Consider the following 13066-nt stretch of genomic DNA (forward strand, 5'->3'; position numbering starts at 1 on the left):
TAAAGTTAAAAACGGACGCCATCAAGACGTCATATTTAACCATAACCATAGAGCTTGACAAGGTATTAAATGCACGTGGCGAAAAAAGAGACTAACGCTGTCATCATACAAAAACGCCATTTTGACAGTTCTCCTTTACCAGCAGCGTTCTTATAAAGCCTTTTCTGACCAGCAACGTCTTCTGTCAAATTCTGTGGTCAAAGTTAAGGTTAAAGTTAAATTAGCCTTAACTATAACCATAACTTTAACTTTTCACACGCCTCTGGTGCCACCCAACCTTAGATGTTATAATTATTTTGGAATAATAACTCTCTCTTTAATAAACTTTTAACTTACATCTTAATATTATTATGATACCTATTTATTATTTAAAGAGACACTCAGAGATTGGCCATTTTGTTTCATAGACCAATTAACTTAGAGAGTTTGTTGCGAATTGCGACTTATGGATTATATTAAATCATGTCAATTATTAACTGGCTTCAGGAAAAAGAAGGTTCTGTTTCGATATTGGCTATCGCTTTATCTATCTCACACCAAAAACTTCAAGAAAAGAGCGTATTCCCTCATAAAAGGCCGGCAACGTACTTTACTATTTGCTTTCCATCAGGTGACCTGTTTGCTCGTTTGCCCCCTTATTTTATAAAAAAAAACTGCTAAACAGATTTTTGATGAAATTTTGTATGGTCGTAGGTCCAAAAAAGGTTCCGATGCTTCTTTTTAACCGACTTCAAATAAAGGAGGTTATCAATTCGACGCGTTTAATATATGTAATTTAATTTTCATATACGTTAGTTTATATCCGCGTCTGAACAAATATGCCAAATTTCAAAAGTGTACCTATGTATGTATGTATGTTTTTATGTTTGTGTTCGCATATCTCTGGAACTACCATTCTGATTTCAGTCATTCCTTTTTTGTTGTACTAGGTATTGTTTAATTTAGGGAACAGTGCAAGTTTCATCAAAATCGGTTCAGTAGTTTTGGAGATAGGGAGTTTTACTTCTCCCTTACGTACAATTTTGAAGTCGGTTTTATCTTTATAAAATACAGTTATCATTTTTTGTATGTTTTTTTTTCAACATTACCTCCTGCTTTTTGGAAGTCGGTTAAAAATCAAAAACTGTTTCCCTGGAATAATATATTTAGGTTTTAAAGCAGGCAAAGCTACGGAAAGCTATAGTTAAAGTTTAGCCACGTGGGGGGTAAATTCCAGTAAAAGCTCACGGAAGCTTGCTCAGGCATGCGAATGGCTGATGCATTAAAATTTTATACACCCACCGAGATCTGACTGAGCTTTTGAACTTCGGCTCTTGGGAGTTAACAATGACGTAACAAAAGTCTTACTGCTTGTCAAAAAGAGTGGACGCCACTTTAGTATAAAACCCGTATTAAATCAAATAACAAAAATATCAAACCCGTATTAAGTCAAATAACAAAATGTTGTTTTGTGTCTACTCTTTCTCGACAAATTGTGTAAGTAAAATAAAATATTGTGTTAACAGGTTAAATATAATTTTTCGTATCAAATAAAATATAGATGACTTGTAAGTCATCGTAATGGAGTGGACCCCTTCAATCTTGCTTACTATAATAACTGTACAATTCGTGTTTTAATAGTGTTCAAACCCCCTAGCCAAGACGGTAGATTTATCACTTCATTCAATCGCCGATGAAAATGTATGGAATTGACATTACACGCTTCATATTGTCGCTACGTCAATTCCATACATTTTGATCGGTGATTCTTTAATGAAGCGATGAAGAAAAGATATTGGCTAAAGGCCCTGCTGTATATCCAGCCAGATCTATTCCTTCTTAACACATCTTTTCTTACGCCGGTTCTTCTCGCCGGGTTAGTTCCCGAACCAATGGTAGGCACCAGTAGAAACGACGTACTGAAAATATTTCATGAAGGGTTTTTCAGAAATAAAACATTATTTATTTATATTATTCCAGGTTAAAACCGGTTCACGCAAGTTCGGGTGGCCATGTTCAAAAGAGGTTACCGGACACGCTATATCCGCGTAGTGCTGAAGCCTGGCGCATGGAAGCGGCTGCCAATGAAACTGCTCAAGTGGGGTAGAAAGATGCCGTCCACTAAACGCTACAACTTGGTACCGAATGACGAGTACGATACCAGAATACCCCTGCATCCAGACGAGGCGTTCGAATATGGAATCACGTTCCAGGCTAAGGTTGGTATCTTTTTTCAAATTCAAATTCCTTATTAAGCACAATTTAAATGGGCAATAGACATGAATCCATCAGCATTCAGAAGTTAACATTTCTTTGGAACGAAGTTCCTTATCGCGCATTGTGAAAGCTAGAAGGAAAAAATTAAGACCAAAAAGTTGGCATGACACTTTTTGCCACAGACATAGAAGCTGGATACCGCACTTTGCGGGACGTGCGGTATCTTGTGCTTTTTGCTATAGTTGTAAGCCGTGCGGTAGCGCGTGTTTCTCTCTATCTCTCTCTCTATTTTTTTTTGTTGAATGTATGCAGGTTTTTTGTACATAAGAAATATTCCATCCGGGTGTCCCTTGACACCTCTCAAGTTTTTTTATTTATTTTTTATTTATCAATAATTTATTAAATGCTACTTCAATGCAACCAAGAACTAATGTATGTTTCGGTTGATCCAAAATTAAAACTAACATCGCCATGTTGTATGTAATATCTCATTTTAAAGAAAGTTTTGCAATCACGCTAATTTATCGATTTCAGTTTACTATCAGAGGAGTTGATTCATAGGCAGATGACAAACCTGCGGGTAGCGTTATGTCAAACCTATCCGACAAATCACAGAGCTACATTGAATTGACATAACCCGACCCATTAACATAGGTCTATCAACTGCCTATGAATCAATTTCCTCGATTGTGCATTGGATGTAGATAAATTGTGTGTATTTTTGTATGTCAGCTGTTTCGCATCCACACATCCATGACAATGTTGTACGTGGAAACATCCTTACAGGTTTGTGATACATTTCTTCTTAGTCAACAAGTAGCCTTTTAGGTGTCTTATTTAAAGCCTTGCCACAATTTTAACCCAAAAATAATTTTTGGGTTCCAATACCTTTTTTCTGGCCACACAAGCGGACTAAGCTAACATATGACTCAACCTACACATACTTACTATTACGGATTATAGCCATTAAAAGATAAAACCTTTTGTTTTCGTTTAAAAATGATTTAAATTAGTAATTTATCTAAAGTGTAAATCGAACGCCGTTCAGGGTAGTGTTTCGTTCAAAACGAGTAAACACTAAATTTAAAATTTTGCAATTTCTTACAAATTTCTGAACATTTTCTAAGGTTGGGAGTAATTTAATTAGAGAAACAGATAAAAAACTGTGTTCTTAAAAGATAAGAAAATACTTATTTATCACAATTCACAGTCAGTCATGGTGTGAATTGTGATATTGGTAGCCGATTCTCAGACCTACTGAATATGCATATAAAATTTGGTAAAAATCAGTCAAGCCGTTTCGGAGGAGTACGATACAACTAACATTGTGACACGAGAATTTCATATATAAGAAGATGAAGATAAAGAAGAAGATATTATAACGTATTATAATAACTTGGATTAACGTATTTAAACAAAGAGACTTCTGGCCTTGACATTTGTTATCGAGTTCGTCGGTCTTGGCTTCACATGCACGATCTGCAACAATACAACTCCTCAATGAGCTAAACCGTGTTATTTCATACTTTGAAACCGGAATTAAAAAATTGTTTGGACGAAAGAATATAACAGGGTGCAACAAACCAAAGTGAAAAATTGAGGTGTGTTTGTGACTTGTGTACCTTATAAGGCAGCACTAACTTACTTCTTGCCTTCCATGTTGCTATGAAAAATGCCTGGATGTCACTTACCCAAAAATTTTAAAAAATGTTTCAAGGATTAAGAAATTATTTTTCAAAATTACACCCCAAAGGGGTGAAAGTTTGTTCAGGCGTCCTAATTTACGAAGACGAAGATGGGGTATAAAGCTAGTAAGAAATATATTGAGGCTGACAGCGAGTTTGTAACAAAAATAATAAAGTTTTTATAAATATAATAAGTCAAAAATATTGGAAGTCGCCCGGGTCGGGAATGGCACTTACCTGTTTCAATACAATTCAATAACTTATCGATGGAAAATCAACAAATTATTCTCAGAAGTGGGTTGCGCTGAGCATCATAAATAAAATCCGTACATACTAATATTTTAAATGCGAAAGTTACTCTGTGTGTGCATCATATTTTAACGTCAAAATTAAATATTTTCTTGTGTGTGGATCCTGAATTCCTGACAAGATTTTGTAGGGGTGTGAAAGTTTGCATTGGCGTATTGTAATATTTAAAGTTATATTTTTTATTAGAATCCACAAGTATTTTTGAGACCCGAGAAAAGACAAAAAATTATGTATTTTCGAAATAAACATTTAAAAACGTAGAGTCCTGCGCTATATACCAAGCTGCGTCTTGTAATATGTCTGTAGTCTGTACTAATATTTTCTGTCTTAAAACACGATTTAATATCACAAAGTCGATTTATTTGCATAGTTGTTACCAACATACCAATTTAATACAAACGAGAAAAGTATGTATAGGCCTACCAGGACCTGATGGCTTTAGATGGCAGATTTTCAAAAAATATCCTTGATCATTGGATACATTTTTGTATTTGCATGTTTCACACGCATGATCAGCTGCTCTAAGGACAAAAAAGGATCAAATAGTTTATTCCAATTGTTACCCCGGCATTTCTAGAGTCAATTTCTTTTCTCACTTTTTGCCATCAGATTCTGGTAGACCTATAATAGTTTAACATAATTATTATTTGGCACAACGCTGCTAAATAAGATTCCACTTCGAAAATGTTTTATATCATCCACTATATTATTATACTACTTATATTTAACTGTGAGCATATTCAACGTTTTATTAGTGTAGAAAAATGTATAACCTAAGCTTTTTACTTCAGTTTAAGCACCTTTTTTCTTGTTTTAATTAAATTTCGCTTCGCTTGTTTTACTGAATTGAGAGCACAACTTTAATAATTTTTCGATCATAATTTTGAATAAATATTTGGTAATAGACAAGTTTGTTGTAATAGAAATTTAGCATCATCATTTAACCCGGTGTCAATAAATACATAGTGAGGTGGGTAAAAAAAATATAGGATTCCGTAGTACCTATCGCTGGTTTTCAATAAATTTTGTATGGTCAATGAATGTACATATATATATAACGTGTTTTACACTATAACTAACAACATCATCTCAGTTACGTTCAAAGGAATTTGAACGAAAAGTTCCCTTATACTTCGCCGAATATATTTTTTTTAGTTGATCGACTATTACTCAACAACTAATGAAGTCTTCTTAGCCGTGATAATTTTCCTTTTAAATTAAGCATATTTCATGAATTTTTTTCACATTTCCAGAAGCAACCGTTTAGCTGGTAGAATGGGGGAAACAGGACTCTGACGATTTTTTCCGCTTTGAAACTTCATATTTCATAAATGGTTACCTAAATCGGAAAATGTTCTATGAATACTCATAATATTTTTAATAAACCTATACAACGACACTCCACACAGTGGGGTAGACGCGAAAAAAATATCATCCCCGCTTGATGTGTAGGTACGATAAAAAATATTTTTTTAACATAATATATACTTACCATTTTGTCGGTATTATCTGCATATCGACATTCATGCGAAATTACAGCTTTGTAGGTCCTGTAGTCTCTGAGTAAAACCGCGGACAGACAGTCGGACAGACAGATGGAAGGGTAATACTTGGAGACATATTAGGATACTTTTTATCCCGGAACAATGTACGGTTCCCATCGCGATAAACCAATTTAGGATATCATCTAGTAGGATAATATTATTGTCTTTTGTTATTTGGTTTGCGGAACCCCATAAATAATAACGTCATTGTGTACTTATTTCGACTAAAATGAATTTTAGGTTACAATACTTAGTTCTTGAGCTCAAATTAGTCGTTTTTGCTCACGAAATATTGTTCACTATAACACTCGGTATGACACCACTACTACTAATTATTACAAACATACATTAGAAAATCTTTCCTCCATATATTTGTACAATAATCAATATATAATAATATTGAACACATTGATTACTTATTTTGGAGGTAAAATAATACAAATACAATATAACACAATTTTAAATACAAGAAAGGAAAGTAAAAAGCTGGATTTATCTTAGGGCGAAAGTTGAAAACACAAAAGTCACATACGTTTACTTAAAGCTCGTCCTTTTTTGGGCTAAAAGCTTTGTGGGTCGATCATTTAACCGTCGCTACTAGCAAATGGTTTTAGCGGTACAAGTACGGAAGCTTTTGTTTAGCCAATATTGGGACTTGAGAGCTTTCAGACGTGTGAATTTATACGATTATATATGATGAAAAATAATACAAAATTCGACTGAATTGTTATATATCACTACAGCAAATATGAATCTAGACTCAAGCTAAAATTCACTAAGCGTTTTAAGCTACAGTGCGTGCCAAGGGCCAAACGATGTACGGTACATCAATAGGTACTACATAATATTATAAATGCGTAAGTCTGTCTGTTCCGTTTTCACGTCTAAGCCGCTGAACCGATTTTGCTGAAATTTTGTATCGACATACTTTGAATACGTAACGTAATACGTGATATTTGATTAATTAAATAATTAGATAATATTTATAGAATTTAATTAGCCTGTCAAGTTCAAATTAGAAATATTATTATAGATCAGGTTTTTGATGAAGAATATTATGATCGATGAAGTGCATCTGAAGTTGGCATTGGATTGGATCAACTCTTTTTTTAGGCCAAAAATTAGCCTATAGGAACTAGGCCCTATTTTAACAGGTATGTTTTTGGTGGGTTACTTTTATCTCGAAAAAATGTAGGGTCCCCGCGCGATAAATGACTGTCAGAACGGAGTTGCGTGGGTCATCTAGTTATACATTAACATTCAACAATCTCGAAAAACATAATCCTCCTGTTGCAGTCGGGTAAAAGCCATAGAGCAAGATGTTGAAGAAATAGGAAAAAGTCTCCCCCTATTTATCTTCGATAATAAGAGAATACTTCAACACATATAACAACACTTCAGCTCTTCAGTATAACTCTTAACAAATAACATCGAGCGTAATTTTCGCAATAAAAGACTGTTTTTGTTTCCTAGAATCCTTTTGTGTATCTATCGCGTACATTTCAGAGAGGAAAATTTAAAAATGTAATATTAATTTAGATAATAACGGCTCCGGCTATGAGATTGCAATAAATCTCATAGCCGGAGCCGTACATTACTTTTTTGTTTTAGTTGTGTTCTTTCATTCTTATTTATTCTATGAATCTTATCTCATACGCGCAAAAATTTATTATTCTTATTATATGATGGTAATAATATTATTTTTCTTCCATGATATTTTTCTGTTAATAATAAGTAATTATTATTACTTAGATAATAATATTTATCTGCATAGAGAATGAGATAATACGTGTTCGAGTGGACTCAACAGAGGAGTAGCGTTAAACCTCTATCCATATTATATTATACTAGCTGTTGCCCGCAACTTCGTCCGCGTGAATGTATGTTATTAAAATCGAGATTTAGAAAATTTAACACCCATCTACGACTATTTTATTTGGATCTATATTACGCACGAAATGTTTAATTTACATCAAAGACCCAGGAAACTTGAACCTCAGATACTTATCGTTTTGAAAAATCCTTTCTTCGAAGACCGCTTGGCGTGGACAGGGGATGGGGGCCACAGGACAGGGGAAAGGAACATGTGACGGAGATAGAGGATAGACTTCAGAAGACGGGATTTAATGTAGGCATCTATCCCTCTTTAAGCTACCTCTTATTCTCAGATTCATAATCTACAATTAAACCACAATTTTCGAGGAGTTTCTTCAATTCCATAACTTATCAAGTCACCGTTTTTAGGGTTCCGTACCCAAAGAGTAAAAACGGCCGGGACTTTATTACTAAGACTTCGTTGTCTGTCCGTCTGTCTGTCTCCAGGCTGAATCTCAAGAACCGTTATAGCAAGAGTTCTGAAATTTTTACAGATGGTGTATATCTGTTGCCCTTATAACAAAAAATACTGAAAACAAAATAAAATCAATATTCAAGGGTGGCTCCCATACAACAAACATGATTTTTTTGCTCGATATCAATAATGACAACAGGCAGGCAGTTGAAATTTTCACAGAATCCTTAATTATATGTGTACTTTAATAATTAATAATAAAATTAGAATATAATTAAAATTTAAGGGGGGCTCCCATACAAAAACACAACTTTTGGCCTATTTTTTCTCTATAAGGGTAAACATGGTATCAAATTCGGGCAATCTATACAACAAATAAAGAATTTTGAAAATCTGACCACAAACAGCAAAGTAAACATTAACTTCTCCTTTTTTGAAAGTCGGTTAAAAAAAAGTATCTAAGATGTTGACCAGGGATGTAATGTATCATCATGCCAAATTTCATTGAAATCGGTCCAGCGGATTCAGAGATTAGTCTGTACAAACAGACAAACCGACAAACAGACAGAGAAACAAACATTTTAAAAACAGTTAAAATGTGTTCTATTACTCTTCTACTATGCCCCTGACTCGTTTTTTCAAGATTATTTTCAATGTACAAAAATTTTACCTGTACGATTTTAATATAAGTACTTATAGATTTCACATTTTTTTGAAAATCTTTTTTACGGTTTGTTTACCAGTCTCAAAAATTGAAAATATTTTGTCTTATTCTGACCGACCGATATTCGTACCGACTTCAAAATAATGCGAAGATTGTAAGTAAGTATCACGCAGCTAATCAGCTCCGTGGTAAGTATACAGAAGTACTTGAGGTTTAGGCAAATTCTGAAAGAGGCACTAACAGAGTAAGAATTATTTAATACTTTTTAGTTCATTTAATAAGTAATGTTATTGTTTTCACTTGGAAGTCGGTTAAAAATGCAATTTCAGTAAACCCCATCGAGGTCTTTGCGAGAAGTCAACTGGAAAGAAATGCATTATAAAGGCCCAAGTAACTCTTAGTTTAGGTATTATCTTTTATTATTATATTGTTGTCACATTCTCTACTTTACACGAGCAGTAATTTGTTTGAATTGTTGTCCCGTTGTATAGTTAAAAGCGTGCTAGTACGTAATATTTTAGAAATTTAAGTATTTAAAATGTTAACTTTACTATAATAGTTTTCATGCGTACTTACCTTCAGAATTAAAAAAAATGTCTTTCCTACTAGAATCTAATGAAATTTTGTATCGAGATACTTAACACTAGTCCCGAGATAGGACACAAGAAAATATGGTTGCCAAGATAATCGTATTTCGGGCAACGTCAACTTTTGCTAACCTTACCTATTGGTGGGACAGCTTGCGTCAACCACAAATGTTGCGAGAAAAGTTTGCTCATTTTGAGTTTAGATTAAGATTTATAGTCAAGCGTAATAAATGTCATTAAAACCTACATAATGGTAGTCGAAAGATAATAGGCAGATGTCGGATCTACTTCTCAAGGCATCCAATGTCTTTGTCTTACATATGAATGTCCCAAAGGGCAAGAGAAAGACAGCTAGAACTTGATATAAGTGATACTACTTTTACAGTGAACTTTATACAAGGGACATACTTAATATACATGATATCACCTTGTTTCAAAACAAAGTGATATGTATAAATGAAAATTAATAATTTAAAATTTTGTTAGTCTCGTTAAAACTCGAGGACGGCTGAACCGATTTTCTTATTAAGTCTTGAAATATTTGTGGATGTCCTGGAAAGGTTTATAACAGGGGTCACCAGTTAGTTTCACCCGGGGTCCATTTTCAGGAATGAACCTGACCTTCGCGGTCCACACATTTTATTAAAAAAATATTTATTAAATATAAGTAAGTAATTTCGGAAATTGCAAAGATCTGAATATGTTTGAAGTGAAACTGGTGCAAGCTCACTGCAAGCTATTGATATTAAATCCTGAAGACGTTTATCAGGTCGAGACCGAAATTTATTTTTAACGAAGTACATCTTCGAAAATGCTCGGTCCGCACACAATGGGTAGGAGGTCCGGATGCGGACCGCGGTCCGCCATTTGGTGACCCCTGGCTTATAATATTATCAGGAGTGATACTAAGTTAACTGGGTCATCTAGTATGATCTATGGGTATTCAAAAAAATATAAAACGTTGAACACAACAAAACTGATGATGAAGTAGGTAAATTACAAGTTTGTTCAAATTATAAGGGAAAAAAATTTGCAATTGACTAATAATTGTCCTTATGTTATAAAAATTTAGTTATCTGGTTCTTCCACTCATGTGTTTAATTATTATTCAGTATACATTATCCTACGATACAAAATAAATCTTTCACAAGGTTTGGAGCGTGGATCAACATCAGGTGGCAACATTCTCATGGCCTTTAAAAATTCAATATAAAGACAAGAAAATCACTGGCTTAAGATATTATATTATAAAGTAGGTAGTAGAAATGTTTCTCATAGTGTAAAAAAGTGATAAAAATTTAATTTTGGGGTGTATAATATTATGTGTATAATGCTAAGGAGTAATATTATGTATTAGGTTGGTTTTATCGTTATTTTCTCGATAGAAAAAAATCACAAAGATGCATCTAATTTTCACGAATTTTTCATTTATTGCCATAACCGTGCATTGAACTAAGTTAATATTTTAACACATTGTATAAAATTCTTTCGAATTTTAAAGAATTTTATAAGAATTTCGAAAGAATCGATTCGAGGCGGTTTCTCAAGCCAAAAACCTAGCGGATTTTTAAAATGTTGTATATTTATCGAGTTATTGAGAAAAAACTAATTTGGCGATGAATCCGCGTCGTTCTTTTTCACCTGGCATATGAAAGACAGGCGTGAGTGTAAAGAGAGAAGGACGATGTTTTATTTTTTGGACGACATCTTCAAACGCGCGGCGCGGCGCTCCAACGGCGCTGCCGAAACGCTTAACCACCAGCCTTAGAGTTTACTGTTAATGCGTTTAAGAGTAATTACTTTTCACTTCCATGTTTCTATGAAAAACGCCCTAAAATCTAAATCAAACGATTTTTATCTAAATTTTTTTACTCGATTGGAGGCTACGAGTTACGATGCAACGGACAATCATGAAAACACACAGACAGACAGACAAGTCAAACTTATAATATTATAACACAATTTTCGTCGGGTATTAAAAACTATCTTTCCTCCTAGCCTAGGATTTTTGTACGTGGTACATTACCACGTACAAAAATCCATAAGAAACAAGCTTATTAGAAATTATATTGAGGACGGTCATCTAATATAGTTGGCGAATTAAGTTGTGGCTACGTCGGAATTTCTAATAACAATATTATAGCAACAATAGCTATAATATAATAGCAAGTTTAATTAAAGGCATTATAGATAGTTGGCATTAGTTGGCAATGCGATCAAAAATATGATATTATAGATGTTGTCCGCGACTTAATAAATAAAGTTTAAATTATTACTTAACTTTAATTGCATTATGCTGATGATATTAATTTATTTTATAATGCTCGGTTGAAAATACCTCCATTCATATTGTTTTGAATAAACAATAGTTTATTCAAAACAATATAAATTGTAAACCATCTTCAAACTCGAAGCCATCTTATATATTTTCAGGCGCCCAATTCTCGTTCCACTTCAGTTCGGATTTTCCTGTTTCGCGCATAAAGCTTTTTGTTACTCGAACCTCGATAGGGTTGCAAAAATGGGTGTGCCCGGCATATTGGGCACTTATGGGCATTCATCCATGCATACAGATGGGGAATTGCGTTTTTGGGCAATTACTTGTTTTGCCGATCTCTAGTTGTAAGTTGTAACAAGTCATCGAAAGCACAATACAATTTTTTCATAGCAGATCGTAGGCTGTCATTAGCGCATGTTTATGCAGAAGAGAGCGTATTCCCTAAGGGCTATAACTCACCGGGACGCCATAGCGACATGGCCAGCGACGTCGCCAACTACTATTACTAGTTCTATTGAGATGTATGAAGGGTAACGCACCTGGCGACCGATTGGCGACGTTGCCAGTTTTTTGCAAGTCTGTGTACTCACTCAATAAGTCGGGTACAGGGTATTTTGTTAAATCTTCATAGAATTAAAGAAAAACACCGCTTTGCGGCGATGCAGAGGCGCCAGACGTAGCCATGGCAACGTCGCTGGCCACGTCGCCTTGGCGTCCCGGTGAGGTATGGACTATGGGCCTTAAAAACTCGGCAACGCACCGGCAACTTTTCTGGTGTTGCGTGTGTCCATGGGCGACGGTAGTTACTTTCTATAAGGTGACACTTTTGCTCCTTTTCCCCCTAACTTAATTGATAAAAAAATGTCACATGAGCGAGTGAAAACCTGAAAAAGAAGTGGCATTCGAGGTTTCAGAATCTATTTCTTATTCTTTCGGAATGTGTGAATATGATGTCGTGTCCCACGCAAGCGAGAATCTAAAAGTTCGAATTACTATAATTGGTACTAATGCTCTTAACGATCTTGCTCGCTTTGAAATTCGTTAACAATTATTTTTATTGATTACCAAGGAGATTGTTAGCGTTTTTTATAAATCACTTGTAAAGCGAAGGACCAAGATGTGGTTAAGGCGTGAGGAGGCCAAGAATCCGATTGGACTGATCGCAGGCCGATCTGACTGGACTCGTGCACAGCGTGAATAGACAAAACGAATCCGGTATGTATTGATTGGCATACTATATAATATTATGGCCTTTTAAATTAGAATTTATGCTGTTCGTTTCGAATCTCAAGATTTTGTTCTCATTTAAAATGTCACCTCTAATTTTTGGCACTAGATTACAAGAGTAAAAAACCAGCCAAGTACGAGTTGGACTCGCCCATGAAGGGTTCCGCAGCAGCAATAAGGTGTATTTCTATGAAATCAAAAGGTTTTCGATTTAATTTTATATTTTAGTTGATTTAATGAAAGTTAAATTAAGGTTTACTATCTATGATCTATAAAAAAACTACTA

General features: G+C 34.5%; 1 protein-coding gene across 2 annotated transcripts in view; it reads left to right on the forward strand.

Annotated features, from left to right (window-relative positions):
- Positions 1-13066, forward strand: part of LOC121739499 (capon-like protein) — a 247171-nt gene that overhangs the window by 74337 nt on the left and 159768 nt on the right. For both annotated transcript variants that reach the window (XM_042131990.1, XM_042131991.1), the window contains exon 2: positions 1960-2198. In XM_042131990.1, the coding sequence (XP_041987924.1) occupies positions 1992-2198 (207 nt within the window). In that variant the 5' untranslated portion in view covers positions 1960-1991. The remainder of the gene's footprint in view (positions 1-1959; positions 2199-13066) is intronic.

This window comes from Aricia agestis, chromosome Z (genome assembly GCF_905147365.1).
Source record: "Aricia agestis chromosome Z, ilAriAges1.1, whole genome shotgun sequence".
In the NCBI taxonomy this organism is placed as follows: Eukaryota; Metazoa; Arthropoda; class Insecta; order Lepidoptera; family Lycaenidae; genus Aricia; species Aricia agestis.